This window comes from Malurus melanocephalus, unplaced genomic scaffold, assembly GCF_030028575.1.
Source record: "Malurus melanocephalus ecotype Western Australia unplaced genomic scaffold, MMel_1.1 scaffold_224, whole genome shotgun sequence".
Taxonomy (NCBI): domain Eukaryota; kingdom Metazoa; phylum Chordata; class Aves; order Passeriformes; family Maluridae; genus Malurus; species Malurus melanocephalus.
Genome location: NW_026623456.1, coordinates 375,241 through 388,255, shown reverse-complemented (window position 1 = coordinate 388,255; position 13,015 = coordinate 375,241). Strand labels below are relative to the sequence as shown.

The following is a 13,015-nucleotide window of genomic DNA, read 5'->3' as shown; positions in this document are numbered from 1 at the left end:
GGGGGTGGGTGGTATTGGGGAACAGGGAAACCTCCTGAGGCTCTGGGTGAAGCTCACACGGGAGGTGCCAAGCTCAGGGGGGGGGCTGATCTCTGGCTGTGCTGTGCTTTGAGGTTCGGTCCCACAGGCACTTGTGGCATCAGCAGAGTGGCAGAGCTGGGGAGATGTGTCCGGGCTCTGGTTCAATCCAGTCACAACCGGAGCTGGGTGGGGTTACCTCTTCCCACACCTGTAAACACCCTCTGGATGGACATYCTGGTGGATCCTCATTTTGTATGCCAGTCAGGGCTGAAGGTACCCCAGCATGGCCTGGCTGCCCCATGGGGCCATCATTCCCACTTCAGCTTCACTTCATCATTCCCACTTTAGCCCATAATGCTCTTTTCTTCCTTATTTCCACTATATCTTGTGTGTATGTTTGTGTCCCTGGGGCTGCTTTTGGATMTGCCCACATTTCTCTGCAGTTCTCAGGGACCTCAGGATGCCTTTAAGGTCCTGGGAGATGCATCAGGGCAGCTAAACCCGCACCGAGGCTGAACCCACACAAGGCAGCAGCATCTCCCCAGGCCCTGTTTGGGGTCCAGAACATCTGCAAATGCTCCAGGTCTCTCCACAACTTTCTCTGACAAAGCTCAAAGCACAAAATCTCCTTTCTGTGTTATTCTCTTGTGACCAGCTCCAGCTTCTCCCACCACTGAATGAAGCCCTCACCCAAGCCCTGCGGATGCTGTGTTTTGGTGTTTGGGGACCAGTCAATTTTGGCAGCAAGAATTTGCTCTCCTCAGTCTCATAATCATCCTCGCCAGCATCCATTAGAGGATTAGGGGCTATTAGCGGTGATTACAAACATGCAGAGGTCTTGCCAGACACTTCGCCCAGCCAGAGCTGTTTGTGCACTCTCTGCACAGCGATTCCTGCACAGAGTCACTGTGTTGGGATGGTAAAACCAAACCTTGGCCACAGATGGACCAGGATGGACAGCAGTGGCATGTACACATCCATCCTCGCCCATGCTTTCAGGGTCTCTTCTGGTGGCTTTGGGAGAGGTTTGTGTCAAGAAGACTCCTGGTGTGGAACCATCTCCTTGTGCTGCAGTGCAGGAGACCCAAACTGTTCTGGGAGCAGAGATCCTCAAAGAAAAGGCTGCTCATGCCCAGCTCCTCTCTAGGGAGCCGTGAGTGGCTGCAGCTCCAGGTCACCCCACGTGGGCCAAGCTGCCARGTTAGGAAGGTGCCAGCTGCTCTCAGAGCTGGGCCAAGCAGGAAAGACACCATATGGTGAGAAAATCCTTTCCTGTCTCTCAGTGGGGTGGTCCCTGGATGCTCTGCAGGGCAGTGACAGCCAAGAGTGGTCCAGGAACAGCTGTGACCTCTGGAATCACAGCTCAGGGCACACAGGGACGCTCACAGAATTGTGGGTGGGAGGAGCCAGCACCCATGGGGAACATCCATCCCTGAACCCGTTCTCAGCTTTGGACYTCCTGTGCCCTCCTCTCTTTGCAGMACATGGCCCAGGGAGCACCAGGYAGCCACAGCCCTCTGGGCTGTCCCAGTGCCACCTCCAGACTGGGGCAGCTGGTGGTGATGGGAGCYGGGCAGCCCTGACCTGGGCTCAGTGGTTGCCAGAGAGGTTCCATGTAGAGAGATTTGAGATGCAGCCCCATGCACATGTGTGGTGCCTGTTCCCACTGCTGCCTCTCCTGCTCTGGGAACCCTCCAAAAGTGAGAYCTATAGAAAAGCCACCATTGTCTTCATCCAACCATCCCTCACCCTGAGCAGACAGACATAGGTGAGGTACCAGRAGGAGATTTTTCTCCTCAGCTCCTTTTAAATCAGGTCCCCAAGGCAGAGCCTGAGGCTAGGATTCTGTGTCACAGCCACCTGGCCTGTCCCTCCTACCGTGTTTCCCATTCCCTCCTCTCCCAGGCATCTGCTGGCACTTCTCAGGTTTCTCCCACAGCTCAAATCTCTTGCAGACCAAGGAGCCAGAGGTGCTGGAAGGGGACACACACAGGGTCCTCCAGGTCCCTCTGGCACACTGGGAAGTGACTCTGTGGTAGGATGGAAATGTCTGGTGACACCTGGCTGGTCTCAGGCTGGAAATGCTGTGCTGCTGGACACTGTTGGGTTACTGTGGTGGAGGACGGGGCTCCAGCAACGAGCCAACACCAATGTCCTTGCTGGATGTGTTCTTCTGGCTCACCTGAAGTTTTTGACCAAATCAGTTTTTCATGCCTTTACTTGCTTGGCTTTTGACAAGCAACCAACCTGAGACTGGGGATCAGGGCAATCCCCTGTGTACCCCAGAAGGGTGCTGATAGGACCAKTCCCTCCATTCCAAGCATTTATAGGAACAAGCTGTCATGTCCGTCCAAATACCATGATGCTGGTTGACCTCTGTCCCTCCCAAGGTCATCACTCACATGGTGGCACACCCACCAGTGGCCACAGACCCACATTTGTTGCCGTGCTGTGATTCTTTGGAGAAGGAACCAACTTTCACTTCCATGATAGGTGACAAAGACTCCATGTTCAAGGTTCCTTCTGCAYACTTCGCCCCTTGTGTAAGCACCCAGGAGCCTCATTGTTCCAGCCCTGAGCTGTGGCTGCCCTTGCCCTTGCAGAACCCAGACACCACTTTGCATTTCTCAGGTTCTCATTTCTGAGCAGCTTTGAACACCAGCAATCTGAGTTTTCACACCCAGCAGCCTCAGGACACTGAAAGATCTGAGGGGAAGATGCAGCCAGGAGAAAGGAGCAGGAATCCAAATCCACTGTGATCAAAGCACTTTTGTCTAGAGAGTTTCAATTAGATCAGGACATGGTCTGGCTGCTTTTTCTTACTGTGTTCATCGTGCAGATGAGCTTCATGTCAGCTTGGCCTTCTTTCCTCCTGCCACGTTGGCTCCAGCTTCTTTTCATTAGCGATGGTCTGTCTTCATTAGTGAATTAATTCTCCAGGAATTGCACTACAATAAACTCTCCAGAGCAAASATGAGCAAAGCCACATCTTGGCACTCGCTGGACAACAGCAAGTGTTTTGTGGACAGAGAAACCAATCATAGAACTGCTAAAAACCTCCAAATTTTATTCAAACCAGGCCCAGAGTCTTTGAAGCTTTTTCAAACAAAACAAAAGATGTTTGGTGAGTGTTTAGTTTGGATTGACCTGTAGRTCGGGAACTTGGAAATGAGCCCTCATCTCTCTTGGGGAACAGACCTCAAAGCAAAGGTGAAATCCATGAAAGCTCCATTTTCCAGGTGCTTTTAGACATGCCCTAATATCTGAAATGGTCACAGGGGCTTTGCCWACCGGGGGCCAGACACCTGCAGAGCAGGGCCTGGGCTGAGCTGGGCTCCCTGCACTGTAGCAGGGAGCAATGCAGAGGTCTGGACCCATCAAGATGTGGCAGAAGTTAAATTTAGTCTGGGAATGAGGACCAAAGGGGAAGGAGGGCAGATGGTGTCTTCAGAGTGATGGCCAGGGGGGCATTACAAAAGTCTGGAGTGTCAGGACAACGGGGAACGGCTTCCCACTGCCAGTGCAGGGTTAGATTGGATACTGGGGAGGAATTCTTCCTTGTGAAGGTGGTGAGACCCTGGCAGAGGTTCCTAGAGAAGCTGTGGCTGGCCCATCCCTGGAAATGTCCGAGGCAAGGTTGGACGGGGCTTGGAGAAACCTGGTGGAATCTGGGTTGGAATCTGTGGAAGTAGAGTGGAAGGAGATGGGATTTAAGTCTCTTCCCTCCCAAACCATTCTAGGATCCTATGATCTCCTTGAGAAAAGGTGCCTCAGCATCTGCTCCCTTCTCATCCTCTCCTGGAGGCAGCATCTTTCYCTGGAGAGCTGCTCCCTGTCTCCCTGTCAGCCCTGCACAGCCTCTGGGGACCATTTGCCGGCCTCCACCCATCACCCCTTCCCCTGGGGAGCAAACAACTCTAGCAGTAATTGCCTTTTTGCCTCTTGGCATTATCTTCCAAACCCTCAAAGTCAATTTTGTTCCACACCACAGTTCCTGCCCATCCCATCCCATCCCATCCCATCCCATCCCATCCCATCCCATCCCATCCCATCCCATCCCATATCATCCCACAAGGAGGCTGTATGGTCACTGGTCCTTTCTCCTGGCTTTGGCACCCAGGAGGAATTGAATTGATGCCCATCTCTGTGGGGAAGGTATGGTACAAAAACCACCAGTGAGGGAGGCCAGGGTGAACATCTACAAATTATGGTCAGGCTGAAACAAACCCAAAGTGGATGAGGATGGGGATGACAATTACCATGGACGCTTTAGTCATAGCTGTTAATAAAACTTACAGCAGTAATAGAAATGCAATGATGCTGGTAATTGCTTCAATGCTGATGAGAATAATAAGATTATTTATTAACTGTGAGCCATTATCAGCATTTTCTAGAACTTCTGCATCCCAGACCGTCCCAAACTCGGGCCCTATCATATTAATGTAACATGGGGCAAATGAGAAAAGCTTTTTCTTCATGGCATAACAAAGGAAGAACACTGGAAACAGCAAAGTCTATCCCTGTCCCTCTGCTAACTGCCCCCTCAGCATGTGGCAGGGGTTGAGAATTTGGTGTGGTCTTGCATTTCCACCCTTTACAGAATCACAGAATCATTGAGCTTGGAAAAGGCCTCTGAGACCATCAAGTCCAGCCTGTGACTGATCCCCACCTTCTCACYCACACCAGAGCACTGAGTGCCACATCCAGATATTCCTTGRACACCTCCAAGGAAAGTTAAGTGTAGAAGGAATTGAAGTTGGACTTGTGGCCTTCAGAGCAGCTGAGCCCCATGAGAACTCTGTGGTCAGACCCAGGGGATGGATGGAGGAGGAACTTGGAGCAATTTTATGAGTTTTGCCGTTCTCCATCTGGGGTTGATGGGGACAGTGGACAGGGATCTCCAGGGAGCACATTTCCTGCAGCTACCTCTGCCCTTGCCTCATTGCTTGAAGGAGCGAAGGGAACAAAACCCCCAGCTCCAAACTTTGCTATTTTCTATGGGTTTTTTGGTCACAGCCACATTTCCTGTGACCATGGCACACAGATGCCAGAGAATGATGGCCAGGTTTGCTCTGGCTGCTTCTGCAGGACCACCCTCAAACCTCCTGGGGCAAAACGAAGGGAGGAGCAGGGAGAGCAGGTCCTGTTCCTAAATCCTGTCAGGCCAGGCACTGCAACAAGGGGTAAAGATGTGTGCAGGGAGGAGGGATGGATGTGGACCATGGCAGAGAGATGGACGTGGGAGGAAGAGGGATGGATCCTGTGTGTGGGTGGTGGCTGCGAGTCCTGGACCATGTTTGGGAACTGCTCAGCAGCTTTATGTGTCGGGCAATGGCTCCCACACAGCTCTGAAGGACAGGAAGCACCCAGGGTGGGAGCTTGTCCAGCAAAATCAGTAGAAGGCCCTAGAAACCCAAGGAGTGGGAAACAGAACACAGCATGCAGGGGTTGCAGAGGAGCTGTGGTAGGGGGACGGTGCTGCTATTTTTGGTGTCACCCCCCCAAGCAGCTCAAGCTAGGGGAGGTGGCACTGGGATGTCACAGCTGGAGGGCACATCAGCCCTCCCCAAGGACCAGCTATCGGTGACGTGGGATACAAGGGTCAGGGCCCAGCCCCCGGGGAGCCTCTGGCATCCCTCTGCCACCCCCCGCTTCCATGGACACCCCTCCCTGTTCCCTTCATTTGACCCCCAGGGCTGGTTCTCTCCCACACCCCTCGTCCTCCCCGTGCCCCAGCTCTCCCTGCCCTGAGCTTTTCTCAGGGTCTCCTGCCCTGTCTCCTCCCCACAAGGAATAAATCACCCTCCAAATCCAGCCTTGGCTCTCAGAGGAAACGGCTGCCCATACTGTCATCTCCTTCCCACGGGACCTGGCTGCCACCAGGATGTGCTCTTTTCCCAGAGCACAAGAGGTTCATTCAGCAAAGCTGACAGGGATCCGTGCCCCTGGACCCTCCGGACTCCTGCAGACTGATGTCCCCTCCTCCAGCCTGCACCCATCTCTATTCCCACCTTGATTCCTTGCTCATGAGAGGGGTTTTGAGAAGGGAGAGTGAGTTTGGGTCCTTGGCTGTATAAAAAAGGGCCCAAATGCCCTATTTCCATCACAGGTAAAGGCTGCAGACCTGCAGCAGGGAGCTCTGAGCAGCAGGATGGGGAATCCAGGTTTGCCAGCCACCTCCACATGGTCCCCATGGCCAGGTTAACACCAGCAGCACTGAGACACTCAGCAAACAGTCAAGAAAATGTTCTGTAATCAATCCCCTTTGGTGGAAAGCAATAACCCTCGGGCTGARTGTTCTCAACTTTTTCAGCCTCCAAGGAGCAGCTTTTTAGAGGGCCAGAGGGGGAAATTGATCCAGCAGACTGCACTTCCCGCTTGGAGAGCTCTGGCCAGATGAGCCCATCCCTGGTGGCTCCCCAGGGGGATCAGGGAATGAGCAGAGCCCAGCCAGAACACAGCTCTCCTCCTCCTCCTGCCCTTGGCATCAGCCCATCAGCAAAGAGGGTTTTGTCAATCCGAGCACATTAGGAGATGGACCAGGCTGTGCCTGGGAGMTTCCCCAGGGGTCCATTAGCACCCACAGATCCTTCCTCCATCCCAGTGCATCCCAGGGGATGCTTTTGTTGGCGATTTCCTCCCCAGGCACAGGGCAATTGTCTGGGACAAGGAGCTGGCAGGGCTGGTGCGGGTGGGATGAGAGGGTGACCTGCTGCTCTGGGTGCAGGTGCTCAGGTGGAAACTGAGCTCCAGGGCACATGAACACCCTCCAAGGCATGGAGGCTGGATACTCAGGCACATTCCTGGTGCTAATGCATTCCCTGGCTTGGCATCAGCCCCCAGAGCTCCCAGGTTGTGTCTAGGGTCTCTGCCACCCCAGGACACAGGCAGGGAAACCAGTCCATTCACATGGTTATCAGAACTGCTGCCCACTGCCAGGAGAGGGAGGAAGGGAGTGGCATCCTCCCATCTCAACGCAGGTGCTGCCAGCCCCCCGCTGCCACCCCATYGGGAGCTACACAACCCCAGCCAGAGCATCCCACCCGTGTCTGACTCCTTCCTGTGCCTGTTGTCTCTCACACAGGTATAAGAGCGTGGTGACACCGCGGCGGGCAGCCGTGGCCATCGCCTGCTGTTGGATCGTCTCCTTTCTGGTGGGACTCACCCCCATGTTTGGCTGGAACAACCTTCATAAGATGCAGAGGACTCAGGAACTGAACGGCAGCCACACAGAGTTTGTCATTACATGCCAGTTTGAGACGGTCATCAGCATGGAGTACATGGTGTACTTCAACTTCTTYGTCTGGGTCCTGCCTCCCCTGCTGTTGATGCTGCTCATCTACCTGGAGGTCTTCAACCTCATCCGCAAGCAGCTCAACAAGAAGGTGTCCTCCAGCTCCAACGATCCCCAGAAGTACTATGGGAAGGAGCTGAAGATCGCCAAGTCCTTGGCGCTGGTGCTCTTCCTTTTTGCGCTCAGCTGGCTGCCCCTGCATGTCCTCAACTGCATCACCCTGTTCTGCCCGTCCTGCCAGACCCCGCACATCCTCACCTACATTGCTATCTTCCTCACCCACGGCAACTCGGCCATGAACCCCATTGTCTACGCCTTCCGCATCAAGAAGTTCCGGACAGCCTTCTTGCAGATCTGGAACCAGTATTTCTGCTGCAAAACCAACAAAAACGCCACCAGCACCACCACAGCTGAGACAGGCAACTAGGAACTGGCAGAGGGCAGAGAGGGGGTCTGTGCCCACCTGGTCCCCACCTGGATGTTGTTCCTGCTGTCCCAGGAAGGGGTAGTGAGGACTCGAGGGGTTCTGAGTTCAGCAGCCCCAGGCAGTCCCCAGAGCCGCCTTGGGGGGTTATTTATTCGCAATCATTGTACTGTTTGGATATTGTAGCCTGCACTGTTCCTTCTGGTTTGGTTTTATTTTTCCCAGTTTGTTTTTGTTTTTCATTTTTTTAAGGGTTGCCAAGTATTTAAGGAGAAATTGTACAGACAAACGCGCAGTTTATCTTCATGCAAATAAAGTCCAGTTATGCAAACCACCCAGGAGGTGCCCTGCCATTGATGGAGATGCCTGGCTCCGTGGTGTTGGTGGTGCTGGGGGCACCTCATGCTCTGGCCCCATGTCCGTGGAGCCATGGAGGTACCTGGGCACTGAGACAAAGGGCTGCCTTGTGGGAGTGAAGCCAGGAGAGCTCAGAGCAGTGGGATTTCTGCAGAAATGAATCTTGAAAGCCCTTTCTTTCCCCTCTGTAACCAGGGAGAGGTGAGCTGGGCTGCGACATGTGAAGAGACCTGAAAAGCTTTCCCATGGCATTGCCAGCACCCATGGGATGGTGAACCCACAACCCCACAGAGCAGAGGGTCAATCTCCAGCTCTCAGCCCTACCATAGAGGTAGGCAGAGGTGGTATTGGTAGGTGGAGGTGGGCAGAGGTGGGCAGAAGTGAAACCCTAAAGCACAGCCCCAGAGAACTCTGCAGAAACACCTTTTGCTGCCCCAAAGGCTCCCCATGGGTCCCAGCAGCTCCCACCATCCCTGTGAGCTGCCCAGAGAGTGTGTCCTCTCCACATGTCCTCTCTTTCCGTTTACTCTAGTTTGGAGTAATTTTCCCTCTTTTCTCCTGGCTGTTTTCTGGGGAAAGCAGTAACAAATCTCTCCCAGGCTGTTCGTCTCACACCTCCCGTGTTGCTCCCTCCCACCTCTCCTGTGCAGCCAAACTCTTGACCCAAACATTGTGAGTTAATGCAGCCACCAGCATGGCCCAGGGGGCAGAGGGGTATCTGGACCCCTCTGGGGGCAACTGGGGACAGCTACAGGCCACTGTCTTGGTGCTGATGCTGCCACAGGGCGATGTGCCACCCCTCAGGTTCAGCTACAGGAAGATTTGAGGAGGGTGCAGCTGGAGATGGAGCATCCCTCATCCAGCACCTGTCCCTCTGGATGCTGCAAGTGCGAGTCCCTGCTCTGCAGCAGGGTTTCCTCCAGGGCTGAAGTGGTGGTGGGAAGAGTTAATTTGAGTTGATTTGGATTCTTTTCTTATCAACATCCCTTGTTCACCAGGCTCTCATTGGGAACACAGGTCCTACAACCCTGCCCCTGCCCCAGCAGGGTCGTGCCCCTTACAGGGGACATCAGCAACTGCAAAGTGACTGCAGCAAGTTCCCACAGGGCTTGGGAGTGCAGAGAGGAAAGGATCCTTGGATGTGTGAGATTTACGGGTGGTTGGTAGCAATGCTAGGAGTGTGCAGTGAGGCAGCCAGGTATCCCTTCTCCAGCTGCTGCAGCCAGCTCTGTTTAGCCTGGAGGTACCAGGAGGGTGGCAAGGAACAGAGGAGATGAGAGCTCTGCCGTTTTCCAGGGGCCTCATATCCAGGCTCCTGGCTCAGATCTCACTGGGGAAAATGAGAGTGGAGCAGAGGCAAGGACAGGAGAAAATTCTTCCCTTAGTGCTCATCACAGTGGAGGTGTCCTCCCAACCTTCCTGTGGTGTGGAAGGTGCTGTGCCAGTACTGAGCCCCTGGGAACAGCACTTTCCCCTGGAGTCCAGCCCACATCCCCCTCCCAGGCATCACCAGGTGCCCTGGGGCTAGGGCTGAACCTCTCACACAAGGGTGAGACTTTGGTTTGTCCCAAATCCTCCCAACAGCTCCTCTGCCCAGTGCAGTGGTTCCTTCGCCCCCAAGCTGCCATGTGCCATGCCCTGCTCTGGCCAGGGCCAGCATCTCCTGGAAAAGGCAGAGGRAAGTGCCTCAGGTGTTCAGGAGCACCGCTGCAGCCCCAGGTGAGTGCAGAGAGGATCCCCCAGGCCAAGCCCGTGGTCCCCTGGCACAGCAGCACCTTGTCCTCAGAGAAGTGCCACTGTTTGCCCAGCTCTCACTCTCAATTGCATGTTATTTCTGCTTCTTTCCTGGATCTGACACTTTTGCCTGGTCTTTGCTAAGGTGCCCGGGTGACTGGGATGCTCATAAATTAAAAGGCACGTGAATGGTTGCTTCAGAAAAAATAACATCCAGTGGATTTTTCCACTCTGGGCTCTCCAGACCTTTCCCGGGGACCCCTCACTAAAAGTGGATGTTGCCAAGCACCTCAGTCCCCTGTGGGTTTACAAACACAGTCTGTGCCTGTAGGACTGGAATAAGGGCCCGGAAAGGGCACAGTGCTCAGCATGAGAGAGTCCTGGAGATCAGCTCACAGACCCTGCTTCCAGACCCTGCCACATAAAGAATCCCACTGGCCAAAACTACATGCCCATGTGCCAGGGACACCAAGGAGGGAAGAACACCCCAGCAGTGTCCAGAGCTGGGTGTGAGCATGTCAGGGAAAACGAGCTCTGCACCTGCCAGCTGGGACTGCAACTTCCACCCTGCGGCATCACCACCTGTCCCAACCACCTCAAAAATTCATCCTGACCAGCAGCAGGAAAAAATTAATCCGACAATGCCCTCTGATGGTGGAAACAATCCTGGTGTAAGTGGTGCTGTGCCAGTGCTGAGCCCCTGGGAACAGCAGCACCCCCCGGACTTCAGCTTGGGCTGAATGTGCCTGGGGACAGAGGGGACAAAGTGGAGGGGCTGCCAGAGAGAGGAATCTGATTAACCACGGTCACTGACATGTGCTCCATGGCACTAAGGGTGAGATGGGCTCCAATCTATGGATGCCAGGCTGGATTTGCATTCATACTGGCAGTGCCAGGGGCAGCCAGGACATGGGCAGGATGTGGGTCTGGTCCCGTGATGGAGCTGCCACCCCTGCGAGAGCTGCTGCCCTTGTGCCCCCAGCCCAAGGGGGAAGCGGCGCTGGCGGTGCTGGCACCCCATGCCGCTGGTCCCGGGTCACCAGGCGCCCGATGGGCCCTTCTGGGTTCCAGTGACACCCAGAGTCTGCTCCGAGCTGGCCCAAAGCTCAGGGGCTGACTCGCCTCTGCACATGAGCCACCAGCAGCTCACAGGAATGAGTCCCCCACTCTGGATAACACATCAAGCTGTCCTGCACCCACCATGGGGAGGTRGCAGCCCTGGCTGCACTGCTGGTGTGGATGAGCAGTGATAAAGAAGCCATAACATACCACAGCTTGAAGGCTGTGTTTCATTTTCCCCAGCCTGAATCATTCCCAGCTCCAGAAGACATCTTTCTACATTGTCCTTCTCCTTGTTTGGCTCCTTCTGGTTCAGTCATTTCTGTATGTGTTTCATAAAGCCRGTACTTCCTTTCCAAGATCAGAAACTATCTCCTCCACCCATGGGTGGGTGGAATCCTATGTGACCCCATAGCATCCCTGGCACTTCTCCACCTCCACCCACCCAAGCCAACCCCACAATAAGCAGGACAGAAAGGTTTGGTGGCTTTTATTAGGACCAAAGCCCCTCAGCTGTGTTTGTTTCATTGTCACAGCTAAGGACAAGTTCAGAGAGGGCCCTGCCATGGCAGGCTGAGGTGCAGCCCCCAAAATGCTGCCAGGGAGGGGCAGCCCAGCAGGCAGCAGAGATCATGGCCAGGGGCACCAGCACCTGCCCCACCAGTGCCCAGCAGCTGCAGCATCCACCTGGGGAAAGGAGCGAGATCCGAGTCCTGCGGGGGCACCGAGAGAGCCCTGGTCAGGGGGGAAACACATCCCTGCCATCCACTGCAGGACAAACTAGCCACAAACACAGCCCTCCCTCCCCCTGGACAAGGGACAGGCTCATCATCCCAGCCCACTCACGCCTGTCCAGCCATGGGATRAGGAAAATCCGAGCTCGGACTCCATCAGCAGGTGACAAGGGCTAATCCAGGACACTCAGCTCACCCCAGCCCCCTGAAGTGATCCACCCTCTCTCCAACGTGGTGCCCCAAACCAGACCTACCTTGCTCTTTGTCTTGTCCTCTGATCTGTCTTCACTTGGGCACTGCAGGAGAGCACAGGAGACAAAACCTCCCTGAATTCCCTTGTCTTCCTCCCCTTTTGACTGTATTCACCTCAACGTGCACCTGCACACCCCATCCCTCCCTCCTGGCACACCCCATCCCTGCACACCCCTTCTCCAAGCAGTCCCACACACCACCACCACTGCCTGTTCCTGGCCAGCTTTCCCCAAGATCCCAGCCTGTGTGACTCCCAGCTGCTCTGTATCCCCAGCACAAGGCCCAGCTCAATTTCCTTGGCACACTGGRCTGATCCCCCAGCGTGGGCAGCAGCTCTGGGGGAATGTGTGGGTGAGACCCCACATGCAGAGCTGCTCCAGCCCTGGGGGCCCAATAGGAGAAGGACATGGAGCTGCTGGAGAAAGTTCAGGAGAGCCCATGGAGCTGCTCCAGGGCTGAAGCCCCTCTGCTCTGGAGCCAGGCTGGGAGAGCTGGGGGTGTTCACCGTAGAAAAGAAGGCTCTGAGGACACCTTAGAGCCCCTTCCAGGGCCTAAAGGGGCTCCAGGAGAGCTTGAGAGGGACTGGGGACAAGGGCCTGGAGTGACAGGACAAGGGGGAATGGCTTCCCCCTGCCAGAGGGCAGGGATGGATTGGTTATTGGGCAGGAATTGTTCCCTGTGAGGGTAGGGAGGCCCCGGCACAGGGTGCTCAGAGAAGCTGTGGCTGCCCCCGGATCCCTGGAAATGTCCAAGGCCAGGTTGGACACTGGGGCTTGGAGCAACCTGGGATAGTGGAAAGTGTCCCTCCCCAGGCAGGGGGTGGAATGGGATGAATTTTAAGGTCCCTTCCCACCCAGACCATTCCATGGTTCTGTGGCTCCACAGAATCCCTGCATGGCTGCACTGAGGCTCCAGCARCAGCTGTGGCAGCAGCTCCAGCACAGCTCCTGCAGAGCGGAGCACTGGCCCCATGTCCCCCGCTCGGTGCCACACCAACAGYGCAGGAGCTTTCACAGGCCGTGGATGGCCAGATTGGAGCCCTGCCTGCCTGGGAAGTGGGGCAGGGGGCAATTCTGGGGACAAGAGTGCACTGGAAAGCCACGGGAAGGGAAGAGGAAGTGTTTGAGCATCCCCCCCCCC

At 55.2% G+C, this 13,015-nt stretch overlaps 2 protein-coding genes across 2 annotated transcripts in view; one reads left to right on the top strand and one right to left on the bottom strand.

Annotated features, from left to right (window-relative positions):
* ADORA1 (adenosine A1 receptor) overlaps positions 1-8,073 on the top strand; it is a 23,805-nt gene extending 15,732 nt beyond the window's left edge. Inside the window, exon 2 of the mRNA XM_057374343.1 lies at positions 7,106-8,073. Within this exon, the coding sequence (XP_057230326.1) occupies positions 7,106-7,742 (637 nt within the window). The 3' untranslated portion in view covers positions 7,743-8,073. The remainder of the gene's footprint in view (positions 1-7,105) is intronic.
* Positions 8,074-11,444: 3,371 nt separating this feature from the next.
* MYBPH (myosin binding protein H) overlaps positions 11,445-13,015 on the bottom strand; it is a 10,690-nt gene continuing 9,119 nt past the window's right edge. The window contains exons 10-11 of the mRNA XM_057374371.1: positions 11,878-11,919; positions 11,445-11,602 (exon numbers count right to left, since the gene is read on the bottom strand). Of these exons, the coding sequence (XP_057230354.1) occupies positions 11,909-11,919 (11 nt within the window). The 3' untranslated portion in view covers positions 11,445-11,602; positions 11,878-11,908. The remainder of the gene's footprint in view (positions 11,603-11,877; positions 11,920-13,015) is intronic.